General features: G+C 37.3%; 1 protein-coding gene across 1 annotated transcript in view; it reads right to left on the bottom strand.

Moving 5' to 3' along the window:
* NPEPPS (aminopeptidase puromycin sensitive) overlaps nucleotides 1-18239 on the bottom strand; it is a 77031-nt gene extending 58792 nt beyond the window's left edge. Inside the window, exons 1-2 of the mRNA XM_036753716.1 lie at nucleotides 17732-18239; nucleotides 10871-10955 (exon numbers count right to left, since the gene is read on the bottom strand). Coding sequence (XP_036609611.1) covers nucleotides 10871-10955; nucleotides 17732-18016 — 370 coding nt within the window. The 5' untranslated portion in view covers nucleotides 18017-18239. The remainder of the gene's footprint in view (nucleotides 1-10870; nucleotides 10956-17731) is intronic.
* Between the last annotated feature and the right edge of the window lie 243 nt (nucleotides 18240-18482).

Here is an 18482-nt window from a genome sequence, read left to right as displayed (position 1 = left end):
TTTCTGGTTTTAAAATCCTATTAAGATTTTAGAAAAAATAATGAAGTATTTCAGGGCAGTACTGAAAAAATTACTTTTCTTACATAAACAGAATCTATTTTTCTCTTTCAAAATTTATGTAATATGAAAGCAATCTATGAATATTTTGTATTTTCTTAGCACTTAAACTACTTTATAAAGCCTTTACAATGGGCAGTAATCCTTACTGTATCTCAAAAGTGAGGTAAAATATCAGATGTGGTATGACTGTGTTATTGTATATTAAAACCACACCATAGTTTCATTGTTGTGTCCATTTATCTACGTATAAGGGTCACTGGAATAGGTGTATGGGGAGACCAAGACTTTAATGAATTTCACATAGTATTTTATTTCTAAAGCTCTTCCTGAAGGAATTGAGATATCTATCTTTTTTGACCAAATTCAATAAAAGCAATCACTACCAAAAGAAATGTAAATTAACAGAACTGAGATTTTACCTCACACTCAGCAAATTTGCAAAAATAATTTTTAAAAGTCAACTCCAGACAGGCTGTAAAGGACAGATACACTCATAGGCTATTGATAGAACTGTAAAATTATCTACCTTTTTTAGAAACTGGGCCTATTCCTCAAAGAGAGAGAAAAGGGACACATAAATAGGATGAAAGAAGAAATGACCTTTCAGCTCAATGGATGGGGAAGAGTTCACGTTCAAACAAGAGACAGAATGGGTAGGATAAAAACAGTTAATTTTGATTACATAAAATTAAGTTTCTGCAAATACAAAACTAATTCAGCTAAAGACAGAAAGGAAATAGTTAACTTGGAGGAGATGCCTGTTGCAGTAAGCTTCTCTGATGAAGGTCTAAATTCAAGATAACTGATTCACACTTATAAGAATAAGAGATATTCCTCATAAATTGTCAAAAGAAATAAAACCAGGCAATTCTCAAAGAAAAAAAATCCAAATTTAAAAATTATCCAAATCACTACTAATTAAAGAAATACAAATTAAAGCAACTCTGAGCTTCTATCTCATACCTATTAGATTGGCCAAGATGACAAAAAAGAAAAATGACAAATGTTGGACAGGCTGAGGGAAAGAGACACATTAACGTACTGTTGGTGTAGTTGTGAATTGGTACAACCATTCTGGAAAGCAGTTTGGATCTATTCACTTGAAAGTCACTCAATTGTGCATCCCCTTTGCCTCAGTGACACCACTACTAGGCCTATTCTCCAAATACATAAATTAAAGAAGGATTTATATGTATAAAAATATTTATAGCAGCTCTTTTTGTAGTGACAGAGAACTGGAAAATAAGGAGATGCCTCTCAACTGGGAAATGACTGAACAAATTATGTTACATGAGTGTTATGGAAAACTACTGTGCTGTTAAGATATGACTAAGGGAAAGGTTTCAGAGAAACCTGGGAAGACTTGCAAACCGAACTGACTAAAAAAAAACAAAAAACCAAGAAGACAATTTATTCAGTAACAGCTACCCTGCAAAGACAAACCACTTTGGAAGTCTGATGAGTGCAATGATCAAGCATGATTCCAGAAGACCAATGCTGACCATAACCTCACGACAGAGAGGAAAAGGGACACAAGATGCAAAATGAGACTTATGTTTCTGGAAATGGTCAATGTAGCAATTTGTTTTGCTTCACCATACATATTATATATTTGTTACAAGAAGATCCCTGTCTCCTCCAATAAGAGAGAAAGAAGCAGGGAGGAAGAAAAAATATTTTTCTTAATTGAAAATATTTATTTAATTTTTTAAAAGTTCCACATATGAAAATATTGTGGCAGCAAAAACTAGAAACAAATGGGTGAACATAATACTATGTATGACACACAGTGGAATATTATTGCACCACAGGAAAAGAATATAAGGATTTGAGAGAAACTTGGGGAAAACTGTAAGAACTGTTATAAAACAAAGTCAAATCAGAGAAAAAAAAATACACTATGACCACAATAATACACTACATCAGAATTTAAATCAATGTATTGACAAATTTTTACTCTGAAGGACTCATGATGAAGTGGTGGTCTGCAGTTAGTTTGTTTAGATTTTAGACATGGCCAGTGGGGGTGGGGGGTGAGGGGTGATGAGTGGGAGAGAAGAATATTTCGGGGAAAAGGGGAAAATACCTACCACAAACAAAAGTCAATGAAAGCAAAGGAGTATTTAGTTGGGGCAGCTAGGTGGCACAGTGAATAAGCACTGGCCCTGGAATCAAGAGGACCTAAGTTCAAATACGGCCTCAGACATTTGATACACTTACTAGCTGTTTGACCTTGGGCAAGTCACTTAACCCCAATTGCCCTGCCTTCACCCCTCCAAAAAAATAAAAAAATTTTTTAAAAGAGTATTTAGTTAATTTTTCAAAAATCTAATTTCTATGTGAAATATGTATCTCAAAATGTCTTCAACTTCTCTATTTATTTCATCCAAGTTATGTTTGTTTGCTTGCCCACTAGAAAAGTATGTGTTCTAGGTCGGAAACCCATTTAGAGCCATTTAAAACTGCTGCTGATACCTTTTGAAAGAAGGTAATCAGTAATACACGTCCAGTTACTTACTACTTGCTCTAAACCAGAAAAAAAAAAAAAGTCCATTACGAACTACCTGTGATCAGATAGGGTCTAAAAACTTTACTTTGATGGCTTTAAAAGGTGGAGAAAGGCATTAAAAGCTGAAAATTACTTCCTGTTTATTTAGGCTGGAGTTTTATCCTAGTTATCTTAGTTCAAAGCTAAGAGTCCTAAAATGGTGTGTTTATTTGCAAATTAATGTATTTTTGCATAGGAATTAGAAACTTAAATTATTTTCTCAGCTGACACTGAATAAATCAACTCAGTATTCTCATCAACATGAACCTGACCTCCAAACTGTCATTAATAACAATAAGAAGTCACATCTATATAGTACTAAACTGGCTTAGCATTACATTGCATATTAGTATTATACTGGGACAGCTCAGTGACAGTAGATGGAGTGCCAGGCCTGGAGTAAGGAAGACTCATCTTCCTGAGTTCAAATCCAACCTCAGATACTCCCTAGCTGTATGACGCTGGGCAAGTCACTTAACCCTGTTTGGTAAAGTTCCCCATCTGCAAAATGAGCTGGAGAAAGAAATGGCAAACCACTCTGGCATTTGTGCCAAGAAAACACCAAATGGAGCCATGGAGTATCAGATACAACCGAAACAAGTGAACAACAATAACCAGTTTACAAAGCACTTTACATACATCAACTTATTTAAACCTCATCACCAAGAGAAAACTCAGTCAGAAAAGTTAAGTGCCTTGTCCAAGGTTACACAACTTATATAAATTAGCAGAAGTAGGACAAGAATTTAGATTTTTACTACAAACACAAGTGTACTTTCCATAATTTCATACTCCTTCAAAACTCACAAATTTTGCATGAATTGAAATACAGATAATTTCTTCATCTGCAATAATCGACAGTACAATTAAAGAGCTATTTAAAAAAATAAACAAACATATTATTTGATTTGGCCAAAATGCTTTCCTATCTTTACACCTGACTTCAAGGTCCTTATGGGTGGCAATTTATAAGGATTAACTTTTATATAAAAAGCATTTACCATATAGCACCATGCATATATATTGTACTTCATAAATGTTTTCTGACTTTACAAATTATCTCCTCCCTAAGAACACGGTTAAGCCTACACATCCCTCAAAATGCCAAGACCACAAAAGAAACACTACCTTGGTGCTCAATAAAAAATTAGGAAAATCAAAGTAAAACTTCAAGTTGTTCAACTGAGCAATGATTTGCAAAATATTCCTCAGGCATTGAGAATCTGTCCTAGGGTCAGTACTTCTTGACCAATTATTTGAAGAGACCTCAATTAAATTTTTAGATAAATCAAGTTCTAAAATTCCTATTAAATAAGACTGAATCATAATGAAATTGTAATCTAATAGGACTGAAACATAACAATCATAACACTTCTAAAGTAATACCAATTGTCTTTCTAGAAATCAGTTTCATTAAAGGAAGAACTATGAAGGAAATGTCAAACAGCCAGGAAATTATGGGAGGCAAAAAATCCACCATTCACTCCCCCCACCCAAATTAAGTCATTGCAGAATTTAATGTCCAAAAAACCTAGGGACTTTTCATATCAGGCTGAACAGCATCATGATGATGGCACAATTTCGCCAGTCTATTAATATTGGTAAAACGAACCACTTGTTAACACACTAAGGATATATATCTGGTCTAAGTAATTGTAAGGAGGAATGTATATAAGTGCAGCAAAGTGATCATTTGAAATGGTCTCATTTCGATCTTTTCCCCCAAATAGGGTAATAACTGTAACATTCCTATGATATTTGCCACAAAATCTATTAAGTATTACTTTAAATCATATTCCTGCACTTCTGAAGTAGAGTGGCCAGATAAGCACAGTACATTCATTAATGATTCCAATTTATAGGTTCTTCTAATACTAACACAGAATCAACTCCAAAAACTTTACACAGGGCACCACGAATATAAGATTCCACGCAAAATAAATGTATATGTCACTGGAATACTTTCTAAATAATGAATGGCTAATAGTCACCAAATTGTGTGTCTGTTTTTTAAAATCATTTTTTTTTGCCTTTTTTTTTGTTTTGGGCAAGGCAATTGGGGTTAAGTGACTTGCCCAAGGTCACACAGCCAGTAAGTGTGTCAAGTGTGTGAGGCCACATTTGAACTCAGATCCTCCTGACTCCAGGACCAGTGCTCTACTCACTGCGCCACCTAGCTGCCCCTTAAAATCATTTTAAGTTGTTTTTTAAAGTGTTCTCAGAGTTAAACTTTAATGTAACCCTCACATTACCACAACATCACCTGGATCATTTATTATTAATATCTGGTTCAAGGGCAGTCATTTCTTTTAACAGTGAGGGTTAAATGAAATGTGCCAACCACCATCCTTCTTCTGTTCATGACTCCGTTCTGATCTACTGTCAACAGAACGGTAGAACTGAGTCAAGTAACTTTCTATTTGGTTTCACGTCATAGTTCAAAAACCAAGTTTTGGTTAAAGGCCTATGTGCCAGGCACTGCTCTCAAAGGGCTTACATTCCATTGAAGAAAACAATATGTACACACCAAAGTAAATACAAATTTCCTACAAGGTAAATCTAAAATTACTTGGATGCAAAGGAAGGACACCCTAGCTGGGGTATCATGGAGAAGATAGCACTTGGTCTGAGCTTTGTAGGAAGCCCTTGGAGGGATAGCTGAGGATGTAGTGTGTGCATTCCAGCTGGGGGAAACAGTTTTGTGCAAAGACATGGAGGCAGGTGATGGAATATTATGTAAGTGGCAAGCAGGCCATTTCGGCTGGAGAGGAGAGCACACAAAGGAGCATAATATATATTAAATAACCCTGGCCCAGGCAGGCCAGAGACAGATTGTAAAAGGTTTTAAGTGCCAAACAGAATTTTTGTATTTTATCTTAGATGCTCAAATTTAAATATTTAGTATAGGGCTTTAGTGGACAATTTGTTCAGAAAACATTTAATTAAGTGTAAGGAAGTAGGGGTAAATACATACACACACACACACACACACACACACACGTACACACCACACATACCTTGCTCTCTCAGTGTTTAAAATCTAATAGGAAAGGAAAGACACATACAAACAACCATGATAGAAGATAGTGAGAAGAGAGCTATGACATTGTTATCAATTCTATATTTGACCCAGAGCCAACAGACAACCCTTCATGTAGGCCTAAAATGGACTTCAAAGAAGGTAAGGAACTTCAATGAGGGATAAGGGTATACATGGGGAGAAGCACAAAGGCACAGAGACAACAAAGGGGAGGACAACAAGAGGGAGATGAAACAGGTCCAATCTGACTGAACAAACTTTATGAAGCAATACAAGATAAGATTCCTTGAATACCAGGATAAGGCATTTTTTACTTGAAACCAAAATTTTTAAGATTATTTGCAGCTTGAACAAGTGTGAGGACTAGGTCATCCCACCCTACTTCAAATATAATTTAACCACGAAACACTTCAGATTTTTAAAAAAGAAAGGGATTTCTTGATATCACTATCATGTTCATCTTCAAAACAAAGAAAATAGGACATAATCAAATATAAAACTATGGATACAATTATATTTACATTTCTGAGTTTTTAAAAAATGTCAAATCACTTTTGAGGGCAAAGATTCACGTACTGCCTTAAAAAACATTTTTTGGGGGGGTATCCTGAGCATCTATCCCTGGTTTGCCAGAGGTACATATGTAATAAACTGCATGAGATGAGAGGTGGAACTCAGATCTTCTTGGCTTCAAGGTCAGCTCAGCATGCTACCTCTTATACGCAGTAAGGCACAGCAGAACCAGAAAAAGAGAACACACATTTAGAATGACCAGAGAAGAGGAAAGGTCAATGAGTAAATGGACAAATCCAGAATCTTTAAGAGATCTGAGGGAATGACTGAAAAATAACAATATTCTATACTTTGAAATTAATTTAAATATAAATTCCCTCGTTTCCTTTAAAGCTCAACTCAAATACTGCCACCCTACAACATGAGGACTCCTCTGATCCCCCTAGCTTCTAGTGCCATCCGCTACCCCCTGAAAAATTTACTTTATTTTTATCTTGCATGTTTTTGAACAAACTTTTGTGCATGAGTTTATGTTTACCTACCGACTGTAAGCTCCCTAAGGGCAAAGACTTAATTAGTTTTCTGAATGAACTGTCCACTAAACTGGGACTACATATTTAAATTCAAGCCTCTAAGATAAAATGCAAAAATATTCTTTGGCATTTAAAGCTTTTTACATAGCATCCCTGTATCCCCAAATCCTACCCCAGTGTCTGACACAAAGTGGGCACTTAAATCAATGTTTGCCCATGGTGTACACAGTTACTAAGAAAGTTAAGTTGGCTACACTAATGTTCAATGTTAAATAAAACACTTAATTTAAAATGCAACCTAATTTTGAAAAATGACTGAGAATGTCGAACCTATAAAACTGGATCATCTGAAAATTATTTGAAAATTAGAAAAATATTTGGTTCCTCAAATGAGTCAAGTACATTCAATGGTTTTTGCCCAACTAATCCACCTATTCAGAATAATGCAACATAAAATGGACTTTATGCTATGTGTACTGTTTCCTTCAAGTGCACACATTTAGGAATTCTGAATAAAAGATAAAATGAGTAAGGGTCCATTCTGTTATAGTACCAATGAGCAAAAGCTATCAAATAATAGTTTATGCCAGATCTTGGGAGCACTATACCATTACTTATAGTGTTCATGAGTCATGTACTGACAAGGATCTTTATTTTGATATCCTTTATAGTATTTATGCAGTTTCTTACTACAAGGCCTTCAATTCAGTTTTCTATTATGTCATACAGCTACCCAAATGGCTTAGTTTAATTCCATACCAATGGATATTTACAGAATTAGCCACAAGCCTTGCCTATCACTGAAATTCTTTGGCACAAGGCTCAGAATTGGAACTATCTCTGAATTCCTTACACTTTTTAGGTAGTTTTCAAAGTGCCTTATGAAATTCCCATTCTCTTAAGGTTATTTTTTGCCAGTATCTTGTTTTCAAAAGATACACTAATGCTAAAAACCAATTTTTTCATATTTATCAATCCTACTATACTATTCTAGCCATAAATACATGTTCTTACAAGACATCACCTACCTCCATACTGCTATCAGTAAAGCCAAACAACTGAGAGTCCGTCTGATTTGTAATTCAAAAAGTCTGATCTATTGAAGATGGGTCAAGCAGTCTCTGGGGCAAATTTAAGTTTCATTTTGAAATCCCTGCCTATTTGGCAGTATTCCAGACTTTCACATTTTCTCTCTCTCATACACACACTTTCAAAAATAAATCTGTTAAAACACATTTTCCATGTGATTTCACTGAATATGAAATCTATGTATTGGAACTCTGTATGAAAATGTTCTTATACAAATAATTTTACAAACAAAATTTTCATAATGTAAACAGAAGAAAAAATAGTACAGACTGAAGCAATTATTTTCTAGGTTATGTCCAAGCCATCTATTAAGGATAAATTAAAAGACTCTTTACCTGTCAGGACCTGAGTTCAGGCACTCAAGAGTTTCGTATTTCTCTTGCGGGAGCTGATGACAATACTAATCCCTGAACTGTGTAGGGAGGTGCATTCCTTGCACTGGTTTAAGTGCTAGTGATTTCACCAACCCTTGAAGTGCAGAACAGTAAAAAAACAGTTTTCAGCCGTTTTTCTTACTGATTTGTTATTTTTAAATATTACAAAGTAAGATCTCAAATATGTTTTTTAAAATAAACTACTTCTATTTAAGGACAAGTGTCTTAGTTTGAAGAGACACAGGCCAAGAGGTCTACCTGGATTACTACAGCATTTACTGCACAAGAGTCCTTTCTCCATTAATGAAACTTATAATGAAAGTTAAATATATGGTAATGGTTTCATGCTTTCAAATTATCATCATTTTTGTCTCAACGCACCAAAAGTTAGTCCTTCCTACAGCAAATGAATTAGCTTTTCTGAGAAGTTAAAATTTGTTGTGAGAAGCTATTTTAGATGGCACGAGATTATTGTTTTTCCCATTTCCTACAAAATTTTCATATTTCATTAATATCTACTACTTGGGACATAGTATTAGGATCTTGGGAATCAAATTTAGCAAGTTCTACTACCAGTTTATGGAGAAACATCAAATGATCTTAACTACCATTATTCAAGGGCAGGTCTACTGAGATACCTGGAAACAGGTATAACTAAGAAAATAGCAAAGTACACACTGTGTGTAGTTACAGAATAATAATCTTAATAATACTGTAAATAAAGTAAAAAATCGCTTTGAATTGTTCAAATTTCTCCACAAGTACCTTAAAATAAGAAGCTAGTGTAACCTGACAGCACCCATTATTTCAAAGCTAGAATTGAGTGAATTCTCACAGGCCCTAAAATCTAGTTTGGGGGTCCCCTCCCCCTTTAAAGCATTAATTATTAGTAGTTATAGGGGGCTAGAGCCAGGAAATAAATCTTTGCCTAGTTTGGAAGGAAAAGGGAACTTGAAATTTTCTAAGAACATTAATGCCTTGTCTGTATTTTTCTCACAGCCTTCTTTACTTCCTTACAAGTTTTCATTTCTCTCCACCCCCTTAACACACCCACCCCTGCTTCCTTGGACTAGAGATCATTATCAACTTGGGCACCAACTTTGAATGTATGCACATTCAAAACTTAAGAGGCCCTCTGACTTCTCTCTGGACATTTTCAGAATAATTTTCAAAGAACAGTAGACTAGATAAAAATCAAACCCAAGCTAAACACCACGCCAGCTAGAGGAGTATTCACTGGTACTGTTTTACTTTTCCTCCACATCTACCTATGACTGGGAACCACTTAAAATTTCTTTGGCATCCCTCCAATTAATTCAAGTGTACTTTCGGTCCACAGCAAAGAAGAAAGCTTGACTTGGTACGGCTGGCTAAAATGTTTCCATTTTTCTTCACAGTTAGAAAAATTAGAGAATCACTCTTTGATTTAACAAGCCATTCCAAACAAAGCTGAAGTTATTCAAATCCATTTAAAGGATCTGCTTCCTCTAAACCTAAAACCATGGCAGTTTGATCCCATTTGTAATCAAATTTAACACAAGTGCTTCATGGGGTTAATATGAACATCTACCATTTACATTTTGCTTCTTTCCTATGGGCCAAAGAATTTTAAAAACAATCATCAAATAGATCCTCTTGGGTCTTAAACCGTACTTAAACACTTCTTTGAGCAAAAAGATAGAAGACAGCAAAAAATATTATTCCAAATACCCAACTAAAAACTCAAATCTCTAATTCTTACATTATATCCAATTTTACTAGTCTCTCATCAGGAGGTAGCAAAGACATTGATAACTGTAAGATGGAATGCCATGGGAAGCAGCAAGTTACAGCTTTAGCTTTAGAGTCACAGGATATGGGTGAGGATCCTTGCTTTCCTACTTACTACCTATGTGACCTTGGGCAAGTCACTTAACCTGTCTGATCTGTCTCATTTGAAAAATAAAAGGCCTGACCTACCAGGTTTCTTCCAGTTATAAATATATAATCCTAAGTCAGAAGTTAAAAGTAATTTTGCTGGAATTGTCAATGTAATTCTCTAAGTTTATGCCAATCATGATTTTTACATGGCAGTTTGCACAGGATTAAGATTTCAGCCCTCAAATGATTTGTTAATACAATCCATTTCCTAATTACATGATTTAATAAGACCTCTTCTGGTCTTTTAAAAGACGCCAATATATAGGTTTCATACCCAAAGGCTTTTATTTCCTTTAAATAGACCTCTCTATTTAAAGAACCTTTCAACCATATCCATATCACCATGCAAACTTCCTTTGTTCAATAAGATTCAAAATATTAATTTAAAGCTACAGGTTCAAGGGTAAAACTAAGAAAACTACATATGAACTAGAACCAAGTAACTCTAATAAATTCCTATACTGTATATTTTAAATTCAAAGCCTTTCAGGACTTTTAAGCTTAACAGGCCTGGTATTATAGCAGTTTCCATTTTGCGTTTGTGAAAATTGAAATCCAAATTCAATGATTTACCCAGGGCCACAAAAGAATTCAATGTAAGAAGTAGGTTTAGGACAGTTTCATTTCCATCATCCCATATTGTATTTATTATTCTCAGATCATAGCATGGAATTAAAATGTCTAACATTCCACATCTAAAGAATTCTTATACAAAGACATTCACTTTCTAAAACAACAAACATTTTGCAGCATTACCTTTGTTTAACAAGCCAAGGCAGAAAATAGTTCTTACCTTCATCTCCTTCTGGTGCATAGGAAGCTGTAATAATGTCAATGTCAGCACAATTCATCACAATTTGATTGGTGGCCTGCCTTACCTAGGAAACAAGAATCAACAATGTCATGAATCCTCTTGATCTTTTACAAGATGTTTGCTCATCCATTTTAACTGTATGCCATCATTAATACTTGTTTATGCCAAAACTTCATTTAAAAGTGGGCTGTAGTATTAAGAGATCAGAGATGGAAATAGAATATCTGAGTAAATCTACATAAATCACTGAAGTATGTCAAAACTATTAGAGTCTACAGTAACACCAACATTTGAGAATTCTCTAGAATTTTTATATCTTCCAAATAAGCCAAGCACTCCTCCCCCAAATGTTGATTACATACAAATTTATTTTGAAGTACTAAATGAATACAATATTCATTTTAATGAGATGGCTCAAATACCTGAATGGCAGAGAACAACAGGAATGCAAACATCCCAAATGAGATTGCAACACATCATAACATCAAGTAATGATTTCTAAACAATGAAAATGGTCACTTAGATCACTAATTATACACATGTAAGAAATTTACATCTAATACCTAACTCAAACTTATATAATGATTTGTGGTTTGCAAAGCATTTTATTTTATATACCTCATTACCTCATTTGACCCTCACAACAACCCTGTGATATTATGTGCTATTATAAGTCCCTAACCCTTGTTTAATAGATGAGAAAACTGAGCCTTAAGAGATTTTAAATTACTTGCCTAGTATTACATAGCTAGTGAATACCTAAGTAGAATCTGAATCCAATTCTTCCTCATTCCAAGTCCAGAACTCTACCTACTACACCAAGATGCCTTTGGTAGGGAGACAATTATATCACTAAAAGCTAGAAGACAAAGTTGTTACGTTTTAAAATAGTGACTAATTTTTAGTCCTTTAGACCTTAATCGAATCAATAAAAGTATGGAGTTAAACCTTAACAGATTCAAAAAATATTTCCCAAGTTTTCCTGCTTCAATACCAATGCATTATTCAGCAAGCAACATTTTAAAAACAGCGGTTTGTTCCCATAATTTATTTCAGAAAAATATCCTTAAATAGCATTAAGTCAATTATATCACAAATAGCTATTTAATTGACAGTATTTGGAATAAGAAGTCTCACTATTCATAAATTACCAGCTATTGTAATAGACCTATTACTCTGGAGTAAAGGAGCACACACAAATGAAGCAGTGACTACCAGGGTGGGGCTTTGAGGACACAGGTTCCCCACCCCAGAAGAACATTCCCCGAACAGGCTAAGCATACAGTGATCTTTTGCTGAGTTTGAAGTTTATGTTAATAGAACAATTACAGTAGCTCAGTTACGTGTTTTTCACCTTATCTAGGCAACCACATTTTCATTCTGTCAACATCTAGTGTAGACTTAATGGTAGCCAAGCAGTTAATCTACCAGCTGCAAAATAGTACTTACTCTCCTGTTTTAAAATGGCTATGCCAAATTACATTCAGCATCATGCCGCTGTCAGAATTGTTATGGGCATCTCTTGGAAGTGAATAATCTACAACTTCCAGTTGGACACAAATTTCTAACGTATTTAGGTAAAACTATCTGTTCACACTAACAAATTAAACTGTTTGCTAAGCAGTTACTATTTTTCAAGAGCATTTGTCAGTTCTAGAAAGGGTGGAAAGTAACAAAAATATTTTTAAAATACAACTTCGGCCAGAGTTCAAAGTTCTTTATCACTGGGAAGTCCACTATTAGAAGCTCATTAATCTTTAAGAGCTCAGGAGACTTTATAGCAAACACTAATTGGATTAAAACCATAAAGACACTGTTTTGAGCATCGCTACACATTTTATACTACTTATACAACATCAGAAAAAAAATACCATATTGGAGTACTTTTAGTCTCTTAGTAGATACTACTCATAGAAGCTATTTTTAAAAAAAAGCTAACAGATACAGATTAACCTTGGGTAGGAATATCTGGATGTTCTGAAAATGTATTTAAAAAAATAAGTAGATTAGGAAAAATAATTTCAAAAGAAAAATATTCATAGAACCCATGAAACGGACATGGTAAAATGGTATATATACATGGTATATATACACGTGGAAACACCAAGGATGATTACAAAGCTATACAAAACCAACCTACTCCAAGTTGGTACTTTTCAAACACCAGCACTGATTTGATATTACAACTGAGATCATCAATGATTTCTCTCAGCAGCAAGTTCATATTAACTGTACTGTTCTGCCATCAATTGAACAGATAAATAGCTCAAAAAAAATCTTAACATTACTGCCTTAAGGTGTCTTCTTGCTCCAATATCCAAGGTCTCTAACTTCAGTTTCTGGATTTAAAGCAAATATTAATGTTAAAATTAACCACAAAATGCTCTGATAAGATCATTTTCAACTTTTTCATTTTATTCTTCTACATGGAATGTTCATGTATTCCTTATTTCCTGCCCAGGGTTTTAGCCCAGCAGCTTGTCAGATACAGAATGCACTTCAACTGAACTTGAACACTGAACTGAACAAGAAAGCTTGACCCTTGGTAACAATTTTACAAAGGAGGTTTCCTGTGCCTGGAAAAACTGCAATCTGTAGCAGCTCATGTTTTTCTGAGTAAGTTTTTACCAGAATCATTCATAAAGGTATTTGTTTATAGTGTGAACTGAGACTCTTTACTAAAGCCCAGAACTGTCAATAAAAGAAACTCCAATTGTGACAATTTCTAAATGCCAGTCATTTTAAAGTCTGACTCACTTAGATTAACAAGATACTTGAGTTTCATCATGTGCATATAAAATTTATAATAATCTGGGTCTGTGAAGCAGTAGGGAAATTTCTCAAGGCAACCATGACAAGATGATTTGTGAACACAAATATGGGCCAAGTTTTCTAACAAATGACAAAGAACAGATTATACACATAAGTAATTGTTTAAGCTCGAAGCTTAAACAGATTTCAGTGTCAATAACAATTCAGAAGACTCCTATCCCACTCAGCCTTACCTTGCTGGCCTAAATAAATATTATGACCACAGGACTTGCTCTAGACTAAGTATAAAGAGACTAATGAAACTCAGATATACAGAAAAACTAGAGTTAAGTATAATAAACAGACAATAATTTACTACAATAATAGCTCACTTGTCCAGCCATCTGAACCATGCAGACCACCACTGAAATCTAGGAAGCAAGCAAAAAAGCCCCATATCATCTAAATTGCACGGCACAAAGTACATGCATTAAAAACCCAAGCCCTCACCCAGAGGAGATGCCTCAATTTCTCCTTCGGACTACTATGTATCTGATTTTCCTGCCCACAGGTGGTTAGAAGTCACAAATTAGAAGATGCCTCTTCAAGTCAGGATGGAGGAGGACAATGGAGGAAAAACATTTAAAAAGACACAAGGCTATGAAAAACTCATCAGGCAGGGGCCATTTACTCTAGGGGCAAATAGCTTTATACACACCTCAAAAGTCTGCGTCAATGTCATAGACTACTAGTATAGTGGAAAAAGCACAGGACTTCTAATCAAAGGACCTGGGTTTCAGTACTTGCCCTGCCGCTTGCTTGCTGTGTGACCTTGTGAAAGTTGCCTTGATGAGCATCAGTTTACTCATCTACAAAATAATCAAGCCAGATTAAATAATCTCTAAGGTCCTTTTCAATTCTAAATCTATGATACTATGATGGCATCTGAGGGAATACTATGTTAGGAAATCGTATTATAGCACAGTAGAGTAAATGATGTCTAATTATATTTCATAAACTTTAAGGTAACAGAAGTATGCAATACAATTCAGAAATATCTCCATTCAAAATAGTTTACATTTTTTAAAGTTTTGGCATCTAAGGGAGTAGTAAGCTTCGGTTATTTAGAAAACTTGACTTCCTTTCCTCACAATGCAAGCCAAAGGAGTGTATTACTTACTGTATAGCAGTTTATTGTACTATAGGCCTCCTTCAAACAATTTATTCAGAGGAAAAAATAGTGAAAAGTACTGAAGTGAGTATATGTCAGAACAAAGTCCAGTTAATATCTTCAAAGCATTTATTGATCTGAAAAATGCCAGTTCAATTAGTTTTTCCCACCTCCCACAAAGTGGGGATATAAAGAATATCAAAATGATTGCTCATGGAATATAAAAATGCTTTGAAGAGGAACTACCACACCACATAGAGCTAACAATAGCCATTCAGGTGCCAAGGGTACTTCCTTTCAGTCAAAATAACTATGATAGTTATAACCACCCTCTCTGTAATGCACATTTTTTAGCTGGCATATCCTGATCCCTGGCCTTGAAAATTTGGGGCAATTTTCCATCTTATCATAGGAGAAAGCTCAAGTATTATACCAGTCATCATTACAGGCTTATAACCAGGACATAGAGCCACATTCACTAATTTGTAAACTACTTTAAGTTTACTACTTGAGACACCTACCAAATGCATTTACCTTGAAAAATAGGAAAAGAAAAAATATGGCCTGTTTTCCTAGTTACAAGGAAGTAAGTTTTCAAAATCTAAGTCACATACACTAATTTTACTCAAAGGCAAAAGGCCTGCACATGGACTGATTTCATCACCTCTCCCACAGGTCCACACCCAAAACAAAGTTAAAAATCCACTAAGTTTCTAATATGTAACCTGTACAAATACTCTAGGCTTATCATAAGATTTTGCAACTAAAGCACCTGAACAGTTTGCATACTTTTTTTATGATACTATGCCACTAGAGTTAATTCAATCCACACACATTACAATCTAGATTTTTAAAGGTACTAATTTTGTTAATACTCAAATGTCAATAATAAGAGGAAACTTGTTTTAGTTCACATGCCCACTAACAAACCTTGCTATAGTCTTACGTCTACATGCTATGTCTGCCCTTTAACAGCTACATATTCCTCTTTTATCATATATTCCGACATTTTGTATATGCATAAAATATATTTTTATCATACATCCCAATATTTTAACATCTAAACCCTCAAGTCCAAAAATGAGCTTTCATGTAACATTCACTTCTTTAGAAGAGAGCATTAAAAAAAAAAAAGAAACCTGTATTTGCACCAGGTATTCCATCACAAAGAAAACTTCCAGCCCTACCTTGATTAAACTATAATGCTGAAATAAACTTGAAATTATCTTTGCCTATATATATTTCCTAATTCTTTATGTACTTCTCATAAATCTGCTCTTTGATTCTGAAAAAGTAGCAATTCTGCCACTTAAAGAAAGGGTGAAAAAATGAGATTTTTAAGCATTACTCTCTTCCCACGATACAAGTTCATTCATCACTAGGTCAATCTCCCAGCAGTTTTGGCCAAGTCACAAGACAGAATAAAGTTTACAAACCCTCCCACCCAACCCCTTGGTAATGTATATCAAACAACAGAAAAAAAAAATCATTCTGCTCAAACCTTAACTAGACCCAGACTCCCAAACCCTAATTTTAGACCAAAATCTTCTCATTCTGCATTCATTTATACATATGGAAAAATTTTAAGTCACCTTATTTTCACAATGCTAAATTCTGCCTTTTGACGCAGTAGCACATCAAAAATATTCCGTCTGCTTAACAACCATTTTGGAAGAATTTTCACCCTGTTTATCTTGCCCTTTTGGCTGTCATTTAAGTCTGCCAACTTCACTGAATGAGCTTCTAACAAACATTCCAAGACTAGCTCTCATCTCTTTAATTTCACTGATATATCCTGTCCTCTAGATCCGAGGCCTACTGGGTGTTTCTATCCCTGATTGTAGTAAAGAAAAGGGGGGGAGGGAAGCCCTAAAAGCATTTTAAGTGCATTAAATGCATCATTCCTAATTTTTCTTCCAAAATGGCACGTGTTTTAAAGAAGAATGTGACTGACCCAAGACAGACTGAACATTTCACATTTCGAAATTCCATTTCATTCTTCTAAAATTAAACCACTCTAAAAGGTACTCATGTAGGCTTGATATTTACCAAATATTTGAAATAATGCAGCCGGTGATAAAAAGTATGACTTACTCATATCTACGATTATAAGGAACAGAATATTTTCACCAATGGGATGGTAAAACTAACTGTCCTCAGGGGAAGGCACCGGCTCGGTAACTATCACTGTAGCAATAAATCCACCTGCTTCACAGGCCCCTAGGTAGGGGCGGTGGGGATCTGGGAAATGAAGAAAAGGAGGGAAGGGGGCTGAGCCCCAGTTTCGAATGGGGGTGGGGGGGGAGAGGGGAACAAAGTCACTGCTGCACTGTCACTAGGGGGAGGATCATCTTCTTGGCCTTAGAACAAGGGCGGGGAGAACGTGCCAACAAACTGGACTGAGATTAACCTTCTCCCGCCTCCCCCGCCTCTAATCTCCCCGGGCCCTGGCCCCAGCCCTCGAGGGGACAGAGAAGTGACAGACTGGAAGGTGGAGGAAAGAGAGAGACCCCTCCAATGACCCCTCTTCCACCCTGAACCACCCTCTCAAGAATAATGCAGCAAAGCCCGGAAGGGGCGGAGTGGGGAGACCCACACAGGTGTGCTCCGACGTTCTCTTTTGGGAAGGGGAGACGCAGGAAGGTTTCTGGGACCCTCTGACCCCAGTCTTTTGCCGCGGCTGCTTTTCCACACGGCCTGGAGCCCCACCTCCCCCCAGCGCAGGTCGAAAAGAGAGAGGGAGGGTGGGCCCGGCCTCCTCCTCCCGGCCCAGCGGGGCGGGGCGCGGCCCCCTACCCTCCTCGCTGCCCCCCCACCCCGCCAGCGACGCGGCCTAACTGCCCGTGATCCCCTCATACGCCCACGCACGCCCCCCCACTCCGGACCCGCGCGCAACCGATCCCGGGGCTGGGGGCTACCTGGGCGGCGGCCTCCAGCTTGCCCTCGAAGGTGAAGTCCAGCAGGTCGGGCTTGAGGCAGAGACTGTAGTTGATCGGGGAGACGTCGGCCGGCAGCCGCTCGAAGGGCCTCTTCTCCGGCATCGCGGCGGCGGGGCCCAGGCTGTGGAGGCGGCGGCCGAGGCTGAGACGGCGGAGGAGGACGAGGGGGGGAGGAGAAGGAGGAGGAGGGCCGAGGAAGCGCAGGCGGCGGCTACAGGGCAGGCGGCGAGCTAGGGAGAGGGGGGCGGCGGCGGCCAGCCACATCCACAGAGCGCGGGCTACCGCCTGAGGAGACCTAGAGAGAGCCGGGGGGAGGGGGAGACCCAGCCCGAGCGAGTGCGAGGGGCCGAGGGAGGGAGCGAGCGAGCTAGCGATCGGGCGGCACACAGGGGGAGGGGGGAGGGGGAGGGGGAGGGAGGGGGAGGAGGGATGGGTGGAGGGAGGGAAAGGGAGGTGGAGGCGGCGGGAGGCATGCGTGCGCGATCCCGCAGTCGGGCGCGCCCCCACCGTGGCGTGCACGCCCGGGACTGCGACGCGACGTAAGTGGGGCGGGGCGCGGGCCAGAGCCCAGGAGAGCCGAGGAGGAGGTGGTGCACCTGTCGGGCTGGGGGCGCAGTCCGTGAACAGCGCGTTCCGGAAAGGCCGGGAACTAGTCAATTCGCCGAAGAAAAAAGATCCAAGTTTCCTGAATTTTTTTTTTTTTTGCCTCTAAGCTGAAGCCGGTCAAGGC

This window comes from Trichosurus vulpecula, chromosome 4 (assembly GCF_011100635.1).
Source record: "Trichosurus vulpecula isolate mTriVul1 chromosome 4, mTriVul1.pri, whole genome shotgun sequence".
Classification (NCBI taxonomy): domain Eukaryota; kingdom Metazoa; phylum Chordata; class Mammalia; order Diprotodontia; family Phalangeridae; genus Trichosurus; species Trichosurus vulpecula.
Note: the sequence above shows the minus strand (reverse complement) of the source record. Positions and strands in the feature narration are given on the sequence as shown.